General features: G+C 51.5%; 1 protein-coding gene across 2 annotated transcripts in view; it reads right to left on the bottom strand.

Moving 5' to 3' along the window:
• Window positions 1-1,274: 1,274 nt before the first annotated feature.
• The window catches only part of LOC111154399 (ubiquitin protein ligase E3C), a 111,305-nt gene continuing 92,220 nt past the window's right edge, over window positions 1,275-20,359 (bottom strand). For both annotated transcript variants that reach the window (XM_022513947.1, XM_022513948.1), the window contains exons 20-23: window positions 17,860-18,048; window positions 17,694-17,760; window positions 10,475-10,605; window positions 1,275-2,822 (exon numbers count right to left, since the gene is read on the bottom strand). In XM_022513947.1, the coding sequence (XP_022369655.1) occupies window positions 2,652-2,822; window positions 10,475-10,605; window positions 17,694-17,760; window positions 17,860-18,048 (558 nt within the window). In that variant the 3' untranslated portion in view covers window positions 1,275-2,651. The remainder of the gene's footprint in view (window positions 2,823-10,474; window positions 10,606-17,693; window positions 17,761-17,859; window positions 18,049-20,359) is intronic.

Here is a 20,359-nt window from a genome sequence, read left to right as displayed (position 1 = left end):
AGGACGCGCTGAGGCTGCCGGCGGCGGTGGCCGGCACAGCGCCAGGAGCCGCCTCTGGGCGACGGAGAGCTCGCTCGCCAGCACACACCTTCGCCTGGGGACGGAGGTGTCGGGGAGGCCGCGTCCTGCGCCCTACCACGTGGCTGTCAGTTCGGACGGGTCAGTACTCACTCGGAGTGCCTCCTGGGCCAGAGCAGACGAATGTCAAGCGCAGACAGTTTCCAGTTTCTGAGTTTCTGTCTCGGCTGCCAGAGATCAGCGGGGGAGTAGCTTTGGTCGGCTTCTTCAGGTTCTTCCCGTTCTATCTGCATCTCCGTGCGCCTTTGGCTGTTTCTCTCTTTAAAGTATGAGGTGGCTTCAGTACGGGATTCTGTCAAGCTCCCACTCCCGTTGCGGAAGCTTCCAGAGCCCTTCCCGTGCTCCAAATCCCGTGAGCATCTGCGGGTCTGTGAGGCCCTGGCCCGGTTCCCCATCGCTGCCAACCGTGTGCCTGCGTCCGCGCGCGTGGCTGCCGCGGGCTCCGTGGAGCTCGGCCGGGCCGTGCAGAGGTGCTCCCGCGAGTCGCCGGTGGGACCGTCACCGACACCGAGGACGGCCAGCCAGGATCCACCTGCAGGCGGGTGTGAGAAGCACCAGGACTAACTCCCCTTTACCTCAGCCCTCCGGCTTGCGCACGAAACCGCCAGCAGCAAACACAGAGTAGGACGCTACACAGCGAGGCAGACAAAGCACAGAAGGAGAGTCTTCCTGCGCGTGTGGCTCTTCTTACCAGTGTCTTGCTAACCGCATGGAGAGCCGTGGGAAGGCGGCGTCCCTCCCGGGCAGGGGCTCTGGCCGGCTGCAGCCCCGGGAAGGGCAACCCAGCAAGCGCCAGGAGGGCGCTCCCAGGTCTGCCGGGGGCAGCGTGTCTGTGCAGGGCTGGCGGGCTTCCGGTCCGGCCTGGCGGGGTCTCAGCAGAGCCGCAGGCTGTCCTTCCACCTCGTTACCTGACGTCACATACACGCCCGGGAGAAACAATCATTCCAGTAGCGAACCACAATGATTTCGGGTGACTCCAACACAGTCTTGGGGAAAAAAACATTTAATGCAAATATTTAACCACTGAAACATACAAATAAATAAATAGGCTCAGGAGAGCTGAGAAAACCCAAGTAAGTGTAACTGCAGCCTCCCTTCAGTCCCAGATAGTCCGCTTCCAAAACACTGATAACAAAATGCAGAGAAGGTACAGAACGTCCAACGTAAACCAACCTAAAATAAAGATAAAACCAAGGACAAACCCTAATTATTTTATTTCTGTATATCAAGACTACAAATAGCATTTAAACACTTAATTTATTATTCAAATTATGAAATTATACATTTTGTTTTGATATGGTCATTGTCTTAAAAGTGTCATTCAGTTTCCCCGCATTTAAAAGCATATTGCTAATTCTGGTCAATTCCATAGGACAGCCCACAGCCCCAGTGACAGGAAACGCTAGGTGAGGCAGAGGGAGGTCAGAGCGAGAGCCCTCAGGCCCCCCGCGTCAGCGAGGGTCAGTCTGGCTCTCCCAGCGGGTGCTCAGAGGCACTCCCCGCTCTCAGAGACTGAAATCACCCAGCAACAAGGTAGGTCCTGATAAAGTGCCTTTTGAAGAGAGAGTCACCACCTCCCCTCCCCCCGGACACGCGATGGGGACTGTCCAGTCTTCCTCCGGAGCAGCACCGTCGAGAAGCAGAGGGTGCAGAAGCCTGGCGCGCTGCCCAGGGACCGGGGAGAGGGGCGGGCGCGGCCCCGGGGTAAGGAGGACGGGCGGCCTCGAGGTCCCGCCACAGCAGGCCGTGCCCAGTGCAAAGCTGCAGCCCGCCACTTTGGTTCAAGTGACTCAGATCGATGCCAGTGTCTGCTCTCCCCGAGCCGCCGCCGATCACAGGCCACACGCGCTGCGGGACAGGCGAGCCCCTCCCCTCTCCCGCAAGCCCGCAGCCGCGCCGTGGAGCTGGACACGGGAGGACGCGTCCGCCCACACACACCCCCACACAGGAACAGCGGGACCGGCACGATGCGGTCAGCGAAACCGACAGGCATGCTAGTCCCGTTCGGGGGAATGGCTTAAAAAGCACAAATAAAATATTATCATCGCTGTGTATTTTCCAAACCTAACCACTTTGGGAAAAGGCAGCAGGAGAAAATGCCTTTAGTTTGAACAATCAGGACTGTAAACAATTCCGCCACACGAGAAGCAGGAGCCCCGAGAGGATGCGCCCCCAGCTCTCAGACCGGGCGTCTCTGCAGACAAGCACCCGCGCTGCGGCCCCCCCGGCCCCCCAGCTCAGGAAGGGCTCAAGTCCACTAGCAAAGCCAAAGCTTCTTCTTTGGTTAATTTCACTGAGTTGCCACTAGTCTTAAAACCGTGCTCCTCTCGGCACAGTCACTACAGTAGCCACATGGCACGTAACGTTTGCGAGTCTATGTTGTCGGAAAAGCAGTGTCCGTCTGAGTGAGTGACCATGACTTCACGGACCATCTGGAAAACGAGGGGGGGGGGAGGGAGGGACAGGGTGGGGGCAGGAGAGCTGCAGGAGTCCGGCCCCAGCGCCCTCGTGGCCGGGGGTGCTGCCCGCGGTGCGGGCCCTGGTCACTCCTCAGGGGTGGTGCCGGCGCTCGCTCAGCTCAGCTCGAAGCCAGCGGCGCACTCGATGGCGTAGAGCAGCTTTCGGCGCAGGAGTGCCTCGTCGTGGAACTCGGGCAGCTTGAGCAGGTTCATGCAGGTGCTGGCCGTGGGTAGCCGCGCCAGGTCGGAGCCTCCGTTGTGGATGCAGAACGCGGGGTACAGCTCCTGAAAAGATAGCAGGCGCGCAGGACAAGGCCTTAATGGGCGGCCCCTGGATGGACTTCTAAAAGCACACAAAACCCGCCTGCTCCAAACAGGAAAACGCCGTGGTCCCATTTTCCCAAAGACATCTGTTTCTGACGGCTTTAGGCTGAGCTCTGCGGGACGGCAGATACTGGGCACCACGCTTTGTGCCCGAGAAAGGGCGAGAAGGACATCCACTCACGGGAAACAGAACCTCTCCACCGAGCAGGGCCTCCACGGTTGTTTTAGTCTTTTAAAAATTTGTTTGAAATTCAAGAAGGCATGAGTGTGAAGACTTGAGCGCAGGAGGCTGCTGGCCTGTGTCAGAATAGACAGAAGCCCCCGGGGGAAGGAGCAGGGCAGGGACAGTGGCAGAGCACGTCTTCTCCAAACTCAGAGCCACACGGATGTCCCAACAGAAAAAAAACCAAAAACCAAACCAAAAAAACAAATTCATTCAAATGGGGAGGAAAACAGTGATCTTAAAATATTGAAAGCAAAATGAAACAAAGGAAGCTACACATTGGTGGCTTAATCACACAGCGAGGCACTGTTCTGAGTGGTTTTTTCTTTTCTTTTTTTTTTTTTTTTTTATAGATTTTATTTATGGGCACCTGGGGGGCTCCGTCAGTTAAGTGTCTGCCTTCAGCGCAGGTCATGATCCCAGGGTCATGAGATCAAGCCCTGCATCGGGCTCCCTGCTCAGTGGGAAGACTGCTTCTCCCTCTCCCACTCCCCTGCTTGTGTTCCTCTCTCACTGTGTCTCTGTCAAATAAATAAATAACATCTACTAAAAAAATAAAAAAATAAAAAACTCCGTTATGAAGAACTGAGAAGAGAAATCAGAGGCTGAAAAGTCCATATTGTTTACAACCTCACGTCTGTTGGGATGGCTACGATCAGAAAACCAGAAAGTAGGGGCACCTGCAGGGCTCAGTCATTCAGCGTTTGCCTTCAGCTCAGGTCATGATCCCAGAGTCCTGGCTTGAGCCCCATGTAGGGCTCCCTGCTCAGTGGAGAGTCTGCTTCTCCCTCTCCCTCTGTGCTCCCTCTATCAAATAAATAAAAACATCTTTAAAAAAAGATTTTATTGGGGTGCCTGGGTGGCTCAGTGGGTTGAAGCCTCTGCCTTTGGCTCAGGTCATGATCTCAGGGTCCTGGGATCGAGCCCCACATCGTGCTCTCTGCTCGGCGGGGAGCCTGCTTCCCCCCCACTTTCTGCCTACTTGTGATCTCTTTCTCTCTGTCAAATAAATCAATAAAATCTTAAAAAAAAAATAAAGTTATAAAAAAAGATTTTATTGATTTATTTGAGAGAGAGGGCTCGAGCGTGAGCAGGGAGCCCACCAAGCGCCCCCCGCCCGCCCCCGCGGTGTTGTTCTGAAGCCACGCAGTGTTCTGTAGAACTGGTGCCCATCTACGCAGAACGCCCCGGAGTGTGGGACCCGAGAACTCACTAGGAGATGAAGCAAAGGAGCAAATGAAAACCACAACTACCACTAGTAAAACAAAATCCAAATGTAAAATAAAAAATAAAAACCTTGGAAGTCTAAATTTGAATTGGAAATGTCAGTCTGAACTTGTGATGTGATTTTCTCTTGGGGGAAAAACCCACCCGTTTGCGAGCGCTGTCCGCGGCGTCCAAGTCCGGAAACGACGACCGCGCGCGACGACGAACAGCCGGACGCCCGGGTTTCGGCTTCTGAGGACCCAAATCTCACGGGAAGGACCCGGGGCTCCCCACGGAGCCAGGAGACCCACCTGACGAGCGTGGCCATGTGCCAGCCCACAAAGCCGCCCCGCAGTCCCCGAACGCGGGCCCCAATCGCAGTCCCCGCCCGCAGGCGCTCGCTCCGAGGGAAGGGGACGCCTGCAGTGGCCGAGGCACGCAGCGCGCTGAAGCCACGGGTTCGCGGTGGCGGCACAGGAGCCGAGCGGACGGCTGCCCCAGGCGCTGGCTCACCCCGGGTCCTGGGAACCGGCAAGTGAACAAGGATCACGGCTTATTCGATCATCTCTGCACGGAGCCCTCAGTGTGACCCACAAACTGGTGAGAAAAAATAAACTTTTCCTCACAGGCGATGCCCGCTGGGACATGAGGAGACGTTGCAGGCGGCAAACGGCTGCTTTACCGGCGCAGGACGGAAGGGATCTGGGGGCAGCGGCGAGGGGCGTCCGCAGCCCACGGGCCCACCCCACTCCCGCCCTGGCCCGGCCCAGCTCCCGGCCGGCGCGACGCTGGAACGCAGACAATGTCACCCACGCGACGCTACTGCCAGGAGAGAAATTCAGGTCTGGAGGCTGCGCACCCTCTAGCGACCAGGTTCGCAGGACGGACAGAGGAGCGACCCAGCCCCTCCATGAACTCAGGGACCAGGGACAAGAGAAGGGGGCGCAGACAGGTGGCTCGCTTGTCCCGGGGGCGCTGGCGGACAAACTCTCCGCAGCCTGGCCGCCGGCCCCCGAGCGCCGCGCCGGGGTCTTCCGCACAGGCCCACGGAGATCTGAGCACCGAGAGAGAACGGCTCCTCCTGCCCCACTCTAAGTCGGAGGACATCAGCACACTCCGGACACTGTCGTGGACCTCGGTTACTGTCCACGCGCTCCTCTGTCTCCACACTCTTCCCTCCTGCTTTTCTGGGGCTGTGCGGCGTCCTGCCGGATGTGGCGCGGCCCCTCTGGCCCACGGACGGTCGCGTTATTTCTTAATTTTACAAATTAAAAGGGGTGAGGAGACGGGCTATGTCCCCTCACCCTCGTGCAGGCGCGAGTGCCCGCGGGTAACTCGACCAGGCAGGCCGTGCGCGGAGCTCTGCGGTGGCCACAGTAACCGCACCCTCCCCTGTGCACACAAGCCGCACCCGGCCTCGGCGCGGCCCGCGTGTTCGCCTGCAACAGGAGCCCGATGACGGGGCGACGGCCTTCGTCCCGAAAGCCTGACTCGGCCAACGCTCGGGCAAGCGTTCTTTTAGCTCCGGTGCTAAGGGATTTCAGACACGCTGCCAGAGCCTGCACCCCTCACTGCACCAGGAAACGGGGCCCAGGAAAGCAAAACGGCCCCCCACAGGCGCCTGGCTGGTACCTGGAATAGATGGTTTCTCCTCGGGGTCAGTGCCCTGTACACTGTCATAGGCTTCCTCCTCAGAGCTGTGACAAGACACCTGTGCTTCCAACACCAGAGCGAAAGCTCACTCGGACGGTGGCGGGCACCTTCTCGCGCAATCCCCCTCCTTCCTGACTCCCCGCGAGGCCAGCCTGGACGGACTGCCCTGACCTCCCTCCCAGGACGGCGTCCTAAGCAGACAATCCAAGACACAGATCATGACTCACACACAAGGAGGTTCCTAGCCTCGTAAGGAGGACTTGCAATCAACTAATAGGAAACAGGAAGTCAATTGTGGTAAATTTGCAGGATGGGACATTACAAAATTTATTAAAAATATTTCAAGTACCTGCTTCCTCCCCCCTCTCTCTGCCTGCCTCTCTGCCTACTTGTGATCTCTCTCTCTCTGTCAAATAAATAAAATCTTAAAAAAAAAATTTCAAAGATGTTTTAATATGAAGAAAAATGATCCTGATGTAACGCTGAGTGGAAAAAAAGCCTATCGAACTGAGCCACATTTTGCTTAAATTATAGTCAAGAATTATGATCGAAGAGCATTGAAAATAATTCCCTACGAGCCACCGTCATGGAAATGAGAGGACAAAATGGGAGCGATGCCCCTGCTCAGGTGGGGCCCTGGGAGGCACCTGCACCCGTCGCCCAGCCGGCCCGGACGGCTTCCCGGCGGGTCTGCCTCGCTCGCAGGCTGAATTTAGCACGGACCGCACAACGCGGGCACGGCTGGGACGGAGCGGCCCACGCAACACTGACTGCAGACTTACACGCTGTGCATCAGCCCGGGTACGCTTCTCACTGCTAAACGGAAAGCTTCATTTAAACAGTATACGTGGCATATAATATGTGTGTTAAAACCACTGTCTTTTAAAAATTATAGTTCATATGCCATTTTAAGTGTCTCATAAAAGTGTCAGAACAGGAACCAAAAGAGAAACAGAAAGCACTTTAATTACATTTATTATTTCACATTCTGACTACATGGAGCGCAGTTAATTTTCTCAAATGCTTGAATAATCTAAGATGAAAACATCACAGTTTTGAAATACAAAAGGACCTTTGAAGGCAGAGCCAGCGGGCACAGGGAAGGTGAGTGACCGGCTACATGGTGGGAGCCTGAGACACGTTTTGAATTAAATGCCCCATTTCAGCGTTTCTTTCATAATGCTAATTGAATTTCCTCCTTGGAGTCTTAAAAGTAAAAAAAATGAAGTTCTTCAGTGAAATCTGAGTCAAGGGCACCGCGTCGTGCATAATTAAACAGAGCACAACGGGAATTTGCATTAATTCAGAGTGAGAAAAATCATCAATTTGTTACATGGCCCGATGGCAACTTAACAATTTTCTACAGCGCTTTAATGATTTTTCTGTCTGTAACAATCACATTCACTGAACATATTAAACTTTAATTAGCTTTAGCAGACGCTATTCTTCTCCAATAATGCAGCACTGAGTTTTGTAACTTCAAATTATGCAGGTTTGCCTTTGCTCCTTACGGCACTTGGACTGAAGGACACTCTTGCCGGGCCTGCCTAGCCGACTGGAAAGCACAAATACTAAGGTGATTTCTTCCACTCTGGAGTCTAACTTAGGACAAATGCAAAGATATCTGAAAACTCTAAACTAAATTTTACATTTAATATATTTTAGATCCTTGGGAAAAAATCTAAACTAGGAAAACGGTCTCATAGCTCCGCAAAGAACTTTTCATGGTCCGGTGACAGCTCAGTCATGACCGTGTGGGGTCAATAAGAGGGGACCAGAGTGTTCTCACTATGGGTCCGTGTGGGACTTTTCTTTTTTTTTAAAGTTTTATTTCTTTGTCAGAGAGAGAAAGAGAGAGAGCGAAGCAGGGGGGAGGCAGGCAGAGGGAGAGGGAGAAGCGGGCTTCTTGCAGAGCAGGGAGCCCGATGCGGGACTCGAACCCAGGACCCTGCGACCATGACCTGAGTCGAAGGCAGACACTTAATGACTGAGCCCTCCAGCTGCCTCTCTATGTGGGATTTTAAAACCTAATGTAAAGCCCCTCACTTCTCCTTTCCTTTAAACTTGCAACACTCTCTCAGGCCTTTTAACACATTCTCCTCCAGTTCCCAAATCTCTGGAACCTTCCCCTTCCAGCAACACCCCTAATTCTTACCAGCCCTCAACGAAATTAGTCAGGAGCCGGCAGAAATCTCTGGGTCCTCCTCTCAGTTTTGATGGGGGTGGGCCTTCCAAATCTCCCTTCACGGAACTAGGTCCTTACTTTCCTTACGTCTAGGTTCGGTGTCACTCTGAAGATTCTAGAAGCCTGGTCTCTCATAATAAAAGGTTGCTGATAAAACGATCTGATCGTTACTACAATCTTAGCATGTATCATGACTGTTTACATGACCAGATGATAAAACTTGGCCCGCAGAAGGCCCTTTCCTTGGTCCCATCGGTTGGCGCACCGCCCCCTCGTTCTTCCCGCTCTCCAGGCCCCAACAGGGCAACAACCCCAGACTTCATGACACACCCATGAGGAACCAAACGGCAAAGCTGTGTTTATTCCAGGCTGCTGCCTGGTTTTCCTCAGAGTCGCAGAGGCCCGTTTTCCTGTGCGGTCACGTGGGCCAGTGCTCGACACCGCGCAGCTGGCCCAGCCAGGGATGGTTCCACAGTGAGCCTGAAACGTCGCTCAGTTTCTGAGTCCCTGCTGAGGGGTGCTGCTGGTATGCAGCAGGGTTTTTTAACCCAGTCTGGAAGTTCTCCCCTTAACAGATGAGTTTATTCTACGTCCCTTGTAATGGTTCAGCTCCCTCATTAACGTCCCGTGTCTACTGCAGGATTCTTAGTGTTTTCTGTGTCTGACTGATGAAGTGGCTTCCGTTTGCCTTGCTGGGCACGCTTACTTCCTACCTTGGTACTTTGCAAGACAGAGAGTGATTTTTAGTTCTGGTTTCGCTGAAAATGACTCACGGCTTCCAAACTACAGCAGTCGCACAAGTCCTGCCTGCGCGCACGCCCCTCCCGCTTCTCCCCTCCACGGCTCCGGCTCGGGCGGTCCCACTGGGTGCCGCACGGAGCTACTGACAGTCAACTTCTTTTAAGACTTCTAAAAAAAATTTTTTTTAAAGGTTTTATTCATTCATTTGACAGAGAGCACAAGTAGGCAGAGAGGCAGGCAGAGAGAGAGGAGGAAGCAGATTCCCCGTGGAGCAGAGAGCCCGATGCGGGGCTCGATCCCAGGACCCTGAGACCATGACCTGAGCCAAAGGCAGAATCTTTAACCCACTGAGCCACCCAGGTGCCCCTAAAATTTTTTTTAAGTAATCTTTATACCCAATGTGGGGCTCGAACTCACAACCCTGAGATCAAGAGTCACATGTTCTACTGACTGAGCCAGCTGGGTGCTCCTACTGAGGTTAAAAATTTTTTTTTTAAGACTTTATTTATTTATTTGACAGATCACAAGTAGGCAGAGAGGCAGGCAGAGAAAGAGAGGAGGAAGCAGGCTCCCCGTCGAGCAGAGAGTGTGATGCGGGGCTCAATCCCAGTACCCTGAGATCATGACCTGAGCCGAAGGCAGAGACTTAACCCACTGAGCCACCCAGGCGCCCCCAAAGTAAAAATTTAAAGAATAACTCCTACCATATAACTCATTGATTGAAGGTTCCCGGAAAGTACATGCCTCTCTGTTAAACCAGCACTGCAGAACTCCATGCTTATCTGAACTGACACTCTTCCCTATCATATATACACACACCGCTGTGTATTTTAAACTATTAACGTTGCTTTAATTGACAATGAATAAGGGAACCACTAACTGTCCCCTAAGCTTAATTGCTAAAGATATTAAGTTGAACTAATGAGGTAATCATCAATTATTGGAACTGATAAGTAACACAAAATAAGTAACAGGGAACAACCAGGGAAAAATACACCCCTGATGCCTTGAACAAGGACGGTCTGAACTCCACGAGTCCACGTGCATGCAGATGTTTCGACAAGCGCACATCTGTACCACAAAGGCGCCTTCCCGCTACGAGGGCCGCTCCCTGCTGTCTGGCCGCCTTCCTCTGGGGATGCCGCGTGCGAGGCACGGCTCACTGGCTGCCCCGTCAAGAGCTGTTTGCAGTTAAGTTCTGGAAGTGTCAAGAGGTACCTGTGGATCTTCTCTGTGCGGTGGGGGTACAGCTCCTCTGCTCCCTCTTTCCTCTCCCCAAACACCCTACCTCCCTGTTTTTAGCTTGTGCTCTCCTCAGCGAGGAGGAACACGGAGGAGATGGTCCTTTACGTCCCGCTCTTTACGTCCTTTACGGGTCCCCAGCCCGGTCCCAGGCCATCGTGACCACAGCCACCCTCAGCTAACCCGGGACCCGCGCCAGGAATACGCGTGGTGACCCGCACGGCAGGATCCGGCGGACACTTAGCGCCACCAGGGACAGAAAGACCTGGCGCCGCACGCGCACCGCACCGCACACCACGAGGCGGCGCACACGTCAGGTCGCCCGCGGGGCCCTTCCTCCCCGAGCGGCGCGGGGCCGCCTACCTTGAAGCCCAGGAGAGGCGGGCGGGAGCAGCTCGTGACAAACTTGAGCAACTTGCGCTTCTCCTCGTCCGTGAAGCCTTCCACGACCCTCCAGAAGACTCTGATGACCGGGTGGTCGGCCGAGTAGCCTCCTGTGGGGACGAGAACAGACGCGTCAGCGCGAACACGGACGCCGGCATGGGGCTGCCCCGGAAACGCAGAGCAGCTACCTGCGGGGCGGCGCGGCGTCACCCCACCTGCCGGGGCTGGAGGCGACACCCTGTTCCCCAGACAGCTTGCTTCTAAGCAGGCTCCGCGCCCCACGCGGGGCTCGAACGCGCCCTGCCCCCATGTGACCGGGCCAGTGGGTGGCCTGGCCGCTCTGCTCCTCCTGCTCTGGGGAGATGACGCACGAGCAGGGGAGGGACAGCGCAGCTCTGAGGACCCAAACCTAAGGCCAGGGCAATGGCGAGCCCGGGCACAGCGACGCTGCAGAGGCGTCCGAGCGTTAACAACCAGACTCTGAGGGGCAGACCCTGAAAACCAGGGACTTACATGAGAGCCACGGATCCAAAAACTTGTTTCTAACACACCCGGTTACTCTGCCCGCGTGATCTAAGCGTCTCGCCGCACTTCACAGCCCCCCGCTCGGCCAGCAGCGAGCCCCGCGCGTACGACACCTGCTCTCAGCGCGACGGCCGCTCACTACTCTTCATCTGGTTAAGTGCTTCCTAAAACTGAAATAATTGCTATATATTGTTCCCCCATTGTTAATACGCTACAGAAATAACATCGATAAAGTATCTTAAGTGCATTAATTGGCACCAAAATGAGTATGATAATATTTTAAAGCCTATTTACTGGAATAGCGGAGATCACTAGAGATCTGAGCTTCCAGTGCGGACAGGTGGTGCGAACAGCCCAACAGCTTCTTGGCAAAGGAAAGGCTGGACTGGTTCCCCTTCTGTAAAATGATGACTGGAGAGTGGGGACAGAGTGACCTTAGGTATTCTCTGCCTTTACATAAACATTCGAGTTCAAACTTACAGCAGTAAAAACTAATGACAGAAGGGGGAGATACGTGCACACATTTATGTACAGATAAATGCATGCATATTTGTATATTAATGTCAGTGTCCGCAGACTCAGACGTTGGCAACCATGGCCGCAACCCCCCTTGGAACACCCCCACTTTCTCCAACGAATCCCACGTTCCCCGCAGACCACCGAGGCCTGCGGGCTCCGCACGTGCGCTCTCAGGGAGGCTGATGCACGTGGGGGAACAGGGCCGCGATGGGGCGCCTTCTCCGGCACCAGCTCCAGACCCCGCCAGAGTGACCTTGCGGGAAAGCTGGGAAAACGGGGGCCTTGCGGGAAAACAGGACTGAGAAGTCTGCATGGGGTTCTTTCTTCAAATCATACATTTCACCATTTAAACTTTCTTTTTTAAAAGATTTTATTTGAGAGAGAGTGAGGGGCGAAGAGTGGGAGGTATTTCATATAAGTTGAGTCATACCACATACGTCCTGTTTTGTGCCTGGCTTATTTCACTTGGCATGACGTTTCGAGACGTATTAGAACTTCGTTGCTGTCGAAGACTCAGTGACACCCACTGCTGCACACAGAGCACACCTGCTCCTCCATTCATCTGCAGGACACCGTTCGGAGGGCCCCTCTGGGCCCCTGTGAATGATGCTGTGTGAACACCCGCGCACAAGTACGTATTCAGTCCCTGCTTCCAACGCCCTTGGGTGCACACGCGAGAACGGAATTGCTGGGCCCGATGGTAAGTCTGTTTAGCTTCCTGGGGAGCCACCAGACCATTTTCCATAGTGGCTACTTTATAGGCCAGCAGCCAGCAAGGGTTTCAATTTCTCCACAACCTTGACCACACTTGTTACTCTCTACATGGTGCCTGTGTGAGTCGTCTTCATGGATGGGTGACCTGTTTCACTGTTGTCTCATCTGCATCTCCCTAACGACTGGTCACATTTGGGTATCTTCTTTGGAGAAACGTCTATTCACGTCCTTCTCCCATTTATGACTTGGCTTGTCTTCTTGTTGAGTTGTAAGAGTTCTTTATATATTCTGAACACATATATATGATTTCCAAATATTCTCCCCTTTTACAGGTTGGCCTTTTTACTTTCTTGATAATGTCTTTTGATGTACAAAGTTTGTAATTTTGATGAAGTCCCATTTCTTTTTTCTTTTTTTGCTTATGCTTTTGCATCATATCTAGGAATCCAAAGTCAAATCCAAGATCATAAAGACTTACCCCTTTTCTCCTAAGAGCTTTATGCTTTTAGGTCCTACATTAAGGTTGCTGACCCATTTGGAGTTCACTTTTGTATATGGTGTGAGGTAGGAGTACAGCCACTTTCTAACTCATGGTCAACTTCTGCAAAGAGCCGCCACCATTTTACGTGCAGTCAAGAGGGTTCCACTTTCTCCATGTACTCACTAACACCTGGTACTCGTCTACCTTTCTGATTACAGTCTTTCCAGTGGGTACATAGTGTTCTCTCATCACGATCTGACTTTGTGTCGAACAGCTGTTGCTGTGCTAATTTGCTTACTGGCCATTTATACGTATGTTCTTAGGTGAAACTTTTTTTTGGCTATGTTTTAAATTCAACTGCTTGTCCTACTAAGTTGTAAACGTTCTTTATATATATTATATATATCTCCTGAACATGGTTTCTTCCAATCTGTGGCTTGCCTTTTCATTTTCTTAACAGTATCTTTTGAAGCACAAAAGCTTTAATTTTGAGGAAGTCCAACTTTCTTTCGGTTTCTTTTTTCTGGCTCATGCTTTTGGTGTACAACCAAAAACTCCGTCCAATCCAAAGGCCATGCAGATTTTCTCCTTTATGTTCTTTTAGAGGCTTTATAATAGTTTTGGCTGTTACCTACGGGGCTCCCATCCCGTTGAGCTCATTTCTGCACGTGGCGTGAGGTAACTGAAGCTCTCGGTTTTCCATGTGAATGTTGTCCCAGGACTGCCGTACCGTCAAGTGAATGGTCAACGGACCATAAACATGCGGATTTGCTTCTGAACCCCTGATTACGTCGCATCGATCAGTGTGCCAGTCCTGGTGCCAATTCCACAATGTCCTCACCACTGTGGCCAAAGGAAGTTTCAAATCCAGTGTAACTCCTGTAACTTGCTCTTCTGCAAAACTGTCTCGGCTATTTTGGGTCCTTTCCGTTTTGAAATGAACTTAAAAATCAGCCTGTGTGTTTCCACCGATAGGCCTGCTGGGATTTTGGTAGGGCTGTGTGGAATCTGTCGATGAACATCGGGCGATATGGAGTGTCCGACCCGTGACGCCGGGCTGTCCCCTCTTCCTCTCTGTGGTGGCGTGTGTGCCGCAGCGAACGGGTCCCGCGTGTACGCTTTCTTTGCTGTGTCTGCACTATATTCTTTTTTCCGTTACCCTGAATGAAACTGCTTAATTCTGTTCTCGGATTGTGTGTGAGACCAACATTGGTTTGTGGTACTGATTTGTGCTGAAATGGTTTTTTAGTTCTCATTTCATTTTTCTGTCAAGCTATCTATGAAGAAAACCGGTTTTACTTCCTTTTTGGGGGCGGAGGGGCATAGGGAGAGGAGGGAGAGAGAGGATCTTAAGTGGGCTCTACACCCGGCGTGGAGCCCACCGTGGGGCTTGCACTTACGACCCTGAGGTCATGACCTGAGCCGGAACCAGGAGTCGGAGATACCTGGCCAACTGAGCCTCACGGGCGCCCACGGTTTCACTTCTTTCACTTTTCTTTTCCAACCTGGACGTTTTTCTCTTTCCTTTCCTGCCTCCTGCCTTACTGCGCTAGCTAGAAACCACGGTCACGTGCCTCTGACGTAGGCAGGCAGCATTTAACCTTCCCCAGGGTGCCAGCAGTTCTGACGTGCTGTGCGTGTCCACTCTCAGGGCGAGAAAGTTCCCTCCTGTTCTAGTTTCCTTAGGGTTTTCATCCCAAATGGATAGGAGACGCTTAGATGCGCCACAGCTGCGCTCGCTTTTTCCTTTCTCTTCTGCCTCGACTGAGATGACTGCGGGTCCTGTTCTCTGCACTGTCAGTACTGCACGTTACGTGAAGACGTTTTCAGATGTCAGATTAACTGTGCATTCATGGGGTGGGTGCTACTTAGCTGCTGGATTCAGGCTGCTAATATTCTGAGGACTTTTGATCTTTGTTCCTGAGGGATATTAATTTATTAGTTTCTTGTGTTATTTTTGTATCAGGCTAATAGTGACCTTTGAGGAGAGAAATCCTCTCCTCATTCAGCTGTAGCTGGAACTCCTACACAGGGTATGTTTTTAAGGCTTAAATACTGTTCTGGGAGAAATACTCATTTCATAATATTTATTTATTTATTTATTTAAAGATTTTATTTATTTATTTGACAGACAGATCACAAGTAGACAAAGAGGCAGGCAGAGAGAGAGAGAGAGAGAGAGAGGGAAGCAGGCCCCCCACTGAGCAGAGAGCCCGACGCGGGGCTCGATCCCAGGACCCTGAGATCATGACCCGAGCTGAAGGCAGCGGCTTAACCCACTGAGCCACCCAAGCGCCCCCATTTCATAATATTTAGAAAACAGAGAAGAACAATGAAGAAAAGTCACTTGTAATTTTGTCAATTATAAATGACTATTTTATGAAAATGAAGTGACTTTAAATTTTTTTCTGATTTTTAATTTTTTTAAACTATTTTATTTATTTATTTGACAGATCACAAGCAGGCAGAGAGAGGGAGAAGCAGGCTCCCCGCTGAGCAGAGAGCCCGATGTGGGGCTCAATCTCAGGACTCTGAGATCATGACCTGAGCCGAAGGCAGAGTCTTAATCCACTGAGCCACCCAGGCGCCCCCCTAATTTTTAGTTTTTTAAAGTAGGCTCCATGCCCAATGTGGGGCTCAACTCATGACCCTGAGAGATCAAGAGTTGCAAGCTCCACTGAGGGAGACAGCCTGATGCCCCAACACTGGAATGACTCTGTAGTTCTCCTGGTCTTGAAAAACGAATTACGCAGCGTGTACCAGATAATAAGGAAAGGGAGCGGACACTGCGTAGCAGCGAAGGGCCTCACGCCCGCGACCACGCACCACTCCTGCTTGGTCCTACCAGACCCCAGCTGTGGAGACGTGGTTTCACACGCACTCATTGTATCATCACGTTTACTTAAGAATATGTCTACATTTTCTAAGATATATAAAACATTTTTAATATTATATTTCGTTTTTTAAAAAGTAATCTCTATTCCCAAGGTGGGGCTTGAACCCATCCCCAAGATCAGGAGTCACATGTTCTTCCAACGGAGCCAGCCAGGAGTGCTGCTACATAAAATGCTTCAGGGGTGGGGCGCCTGGGTGGCTCAGCGGGTTAAAGCCTCTGCCTTCCGCTCAGGTCATGATCCCAGGGTCCTGGGATCGAGCCCCGCATCAGGCTCTCTGCTCGGCAGGGAGCCTGCTTCCCTTCCTCTCTCTCTCTGCCTGCCTCTCTGTCTACTTGTGATCTCTGTCTGTCAAATAAATAAATAAAATCTTAAAAAAAAAAAAAAAAGATAAAATGCTTCACGGGTGCCTGGTGGCTCAGTCAGTTCAGTGCCCGACTCCTGGTCTCGGTCTGGGTCATGATCATGGAGTCCTAGGATAGAGCCCTGCGTCAAGCCCCACATTGGGCTCTGTGCTCAGCATAGAGTCTGCTTGGCCCCTCTGTCTGCTCCTTCCACACTTGTGCTCTCACGCTCTTGCACAGATAAATAAATAAATAAATAAATAATAAAATCTTTGGGAGAAAATAATAAAAAAATAAAAAACTTTAAAATGTCTGTGCACAATAAAATTAAGAATCAATGGCTCACGGGGGTGGGGGGTTGGGACGGCCTGGTGGTGGGTGCCAAGGAGGGCACGTATTGCATGGAGCACTGGCTGTGGGCATAAACAATGAATCTTGGAACTTACATTAAAGTTAAATTAAAAAAAAAAGAATCAACGGCTCACAACTACAGATCTTCATATGTATTTAAGATCTGGAGTTTCCTACAGATGAGAAAAAAGAATGAAGGGGTGGAGTTACCCTCAACCAAGCTCCAGAATGTACGCCATCTCCTCAGTGCTAATCCTACTTGCCACACTCTCTCTGCGAGTCCTACCCATCCTAATCTCACCCCCTGAAGTCTTCACATCCTTAATAAGCAATTTAACTTCTGGGCTTCTCTCATTAAAAAAAAAGAAAAAAAAAGAGTACACATAGAAATAAACATAAAACTATTATAGTGGAAGGTTAAATAAATCATATATACCTATTTAATCTCAAAAATTAGTTGTAAGAAGAGTAACAGCTTAGAGATATATGTATGTGTGTGTGTATATATATGTACACATATGTTATATTTTTATTTATTTATTTTTCAGGAGACAGAAGTTTATTGAACACACCTCAAGGGCGGACAGGACAGCAGAGGAGAGGCTGTCTGCTGGAAAGAGCTTATTTTTATTTTTGATGCTACACAATGTATACTATAAATTATGTATCACCACAAACTAGGATAGACTGAAATTCCACTAAAATTACGGTGATTGTTTTAAGGATTTTTTTTTTTCTCTCTTCATGTTCCTAAGTGTGTATGCGGTTAATTTAAAAAACTTACAAATGCCCAAAAGATACGCCAGGTCCAGATCTGAACAATCTCTCTCTCTGATGACTAATGTCGTTAAGCATCTTTCTATGTGTTAACTGGCCATTTGTGTATCTTCTTTCTGGTGTTTCATTTTCTTGAAGGGCAGAAACTTTTAAGTTTAACTTAATAAAAAGGAGGTCCAATTTTTTTTGTTTATTCTTTTTAATTGTTAGTGTTTTATGTTTTGTTCTGGTTTTTGGGTGGGGCGTTGGCAAGCACTGTTTTAAAAGCGGAAGACTAGAAGCAATCCAATGCATTCGTGGAGACTTAAGAAAACACGGTGGGAAGATAAAACCACAAGAGGCAGAATCATGTGTAAAAACGAGGACAGTAAGAAGAGCTTCTGTAGTTGTGTGTAAAGATACACAGAACCAAAGAGCAGCTACTTGCTGGGGGGCAGGCGGAGGCAGAACGGGCCAGCCGGGGATTTCCAGGGCCCTTGTGCTGGGCTCCAGACCGTGTGACTGAATCACCGAACAGAAAGCAAACGGAAAGTCCACTTGGAAAGACCATCTGTAACGTTTTCAGGAATAAGCAAGCAGCAGTGGCAACTTACCTGAATAGTTTGTAAACGATTTGAGGTCGTCCAGACTTATGGGGACTTGTGCACCAGAAATCAATACCTGAAAAACAAGTTCGATTCGTAAAACGCGAGGCAGCCTGCCAGGCGGCTCCTCCGAGTCTCATGGCAGCGGGGGTCCCGGGGGCCGCGGCCGGCCCACCTGAATCTCCTGCTGGTCGAACATCCGCAGCCACTCCAGGTTCACCACGTTGGCCAGGCCCTGCCTGAAGGCCAGGCAGTGCTGGCGGATCTGCCTGTTCAGCCTGTAGTCAGCCACGAGGTGGATGTACGCAATCCTGTTGGCACTCGTCACAGGGATGTCTTTGCCACCAAATTTCAGTTCGACCACCTGGAAAGAGTAAAACAAGGGTCTGGAAATTCTAAGTAGGACTAGAGCAAAACGAAAGCAAAAAACACTCACATCAGAGAAACTCGCTAGCGCGGCTTTGGACACAGGCAGCTGAGTAAAAGGCCGTGTGGCTGGTGACCTGCCAGCCTGGGTCGGTGCAAGGACACCCCGCGGATGGGACCCTCCACAGCCGGACGTCTTATTCTGCCTTTAGGAGCGTCAGCCACCAATGCAACAGGGTGATGACGGCAACTCCGTCGTAAAAAAATTAGCAATCTGGGGCGCCTGGGTGGCTCAGTCAGTTGGGTGTCCGACTCCTGATTTCGGCTCAGGTCATGATCTCAGGGTCGTGAGATCGAGCCCCACGGCAGGCTCTGTGCTCAGCGGGGGGTCTGCCTGAGACTCTCCCTCTCCCCCTGCCCCCCCCCCACAGGTGCACGTTCTCCTTCTCTAAAATAAATAATTGAAAGTTAAAATAGGGTACCTGACTGACCCCATCGTCGAGCATCTGCCTTCAGCTCAGGTCATGGTCCCAGGTCCTGGGATCGAGCCCTGCATCAGGCTCTCTGCTCTGCAGGGAGCCTGCTTCTCCCCTCCCGCACCCCCTGCTTGTGTTCCCTCTCATGCTGTGTCTCTGTCAAATAAATAAGTAAAATCTTAAAAAAAAAAAAGTTAAAATAAATTGTGAATCACAAAGGGCAAAGATATGAACCGAAAAATGAACTCATGTCAAAAGGGATTCACTCTGGAGAAAATACAGCCTAAGGAATGAAGGTTGTAGTGGAATCATAACTCATATATTTGTACAAACATAACATTCTTCCCTTTGTGCCTCTGTCATATTGTTATCACTATGAAGTACTTCATTCTTTCATTCTTTTTTAAAAAAGATTCTTATTTATTTATTTACAGAGAGAGAGACAGATACAGGCAGGCGGAGGGAGAAGCAGACTTCCCACCAAGCAAGGAGCCTGATACGGGGCTCGATCCCAGGACCCCAGGATCATGACCTGAGCCAAAGGCAGACACTTAACGACTGAGCCACCCTGGGGCCCCTCATTATTTTTATTATTTTTAAAGATTTTATGTTTAACTTATCTCTACACCAACGTGGGACTTGAACCAACAACCCAAGGTGAAGTGTCGCAGGCTCCCCTGACTGAGGGGCCAGGGGCCCCTCATGTACTGCAGACAGGACTCAGAGGACAGCAGTCCATTAGAGATGACGGGCCGTCATTCAGATGGCCCACTCCCAGGGACAGCCTTCCATCATCACCGGACCATGCTCACGCAGTGTGTCGGGGGCACAGCGCTGGGTAGCAGGGCTGGCAGCACCGGGGTGTCAGCAGGAAGCCGGGCAGGAGCCAGGGCCAGACGCTGGCTGTCCCCGCCCACTGTGACGGGGACAGCTGCAACCCCCACCCCTGTCCCGGGAATGGCTTTCGTCATTAATAAAACAGTGGTATTTCTGCTTGGTCTACCCTAGGTCTGTGGTCTGTAAGCTCACGTGAACCAAAGGTGACGGACAACACACCACAAGCCATCGCAGATGCGTCAGCCTAACGCACAAGAATGCACCATTTTCACGTTTGCTGACTTCTCGGATGCACCTGGATGAGGCCGCCTGTGCTAAGAACAGAGACAGCAAGTGAAGACGACGTTCCCGACGGCCGGTGGGTGGCAAAGCTCGGGGTGAACACAGAGCACTGCCCAGACTGCGGGTCACGGAAGCCGCGGGCACGTCCTTCTCGCGGTTCAGCATGAACGAGGACAGCACCTCTGGCTCCGGGCAACGGCCTGCCCCGGGCAACGGCATCTTGGGCAGTTTCTGCACCACTTCCCACGGAGGCCATTGTCCCGTCACGGAGGAGCTTTCCTGAAATCATCTACGCCATGGCCGCCCGGCCACCTTGCGCTACGGACACAACAAGGCTTCGACACGTGGGCTAGTTCGACACTAGCCTGCTCGCTAGTGCCTGTGCTCCGGGCTGGAACCAGAGGCCCAAGAAAGGCTCTGAATCCACACCTCCTCTCACTTCCCCACTCCGGGGAGACTGTGATGCATCCTGTGCTTGCCGTCCGTGTACTACCTGGGCCCCACGAGCCCGCGGTGCTGCTTTCCTGCACAACTACCAGCCCTTACTCCACGTGCACCAACAACGGGAACCAAATGAGCAGGCAGTGAGTGATTCAAAGACAAAGGACCTGGGAAACCGTCAGGTAAAGGACCCCCAAAGCCCCAGACCCCCTGCCTTATCAGATGGCAAGGCTGTTTCCAGGGACCGCAAGGGGACAGCGTGTGGTCATCTCC

Source organism: Enhydra lutris, unplaced genomic scaffold (assembly GCF_002288905.1).
Source record: "Enhydra lutris kenyoni isolate GAN:26980312 unplaced genomic scaffold, ASM228890v2 scaffoldscaffold37, whole genome shotgun sequence".
In the NCBI taxonomy this organism is placed as follows: Eukaryota; Metazoa; Chordata; class Mammalia; order Carnivora; family Mustelidae; genus Enhydra; species Enhydra lutris.
Note: the sequence above shows the minus strand (reverse complement) of the source record. Positions and strands in the feature narration are given on the sequence as shown.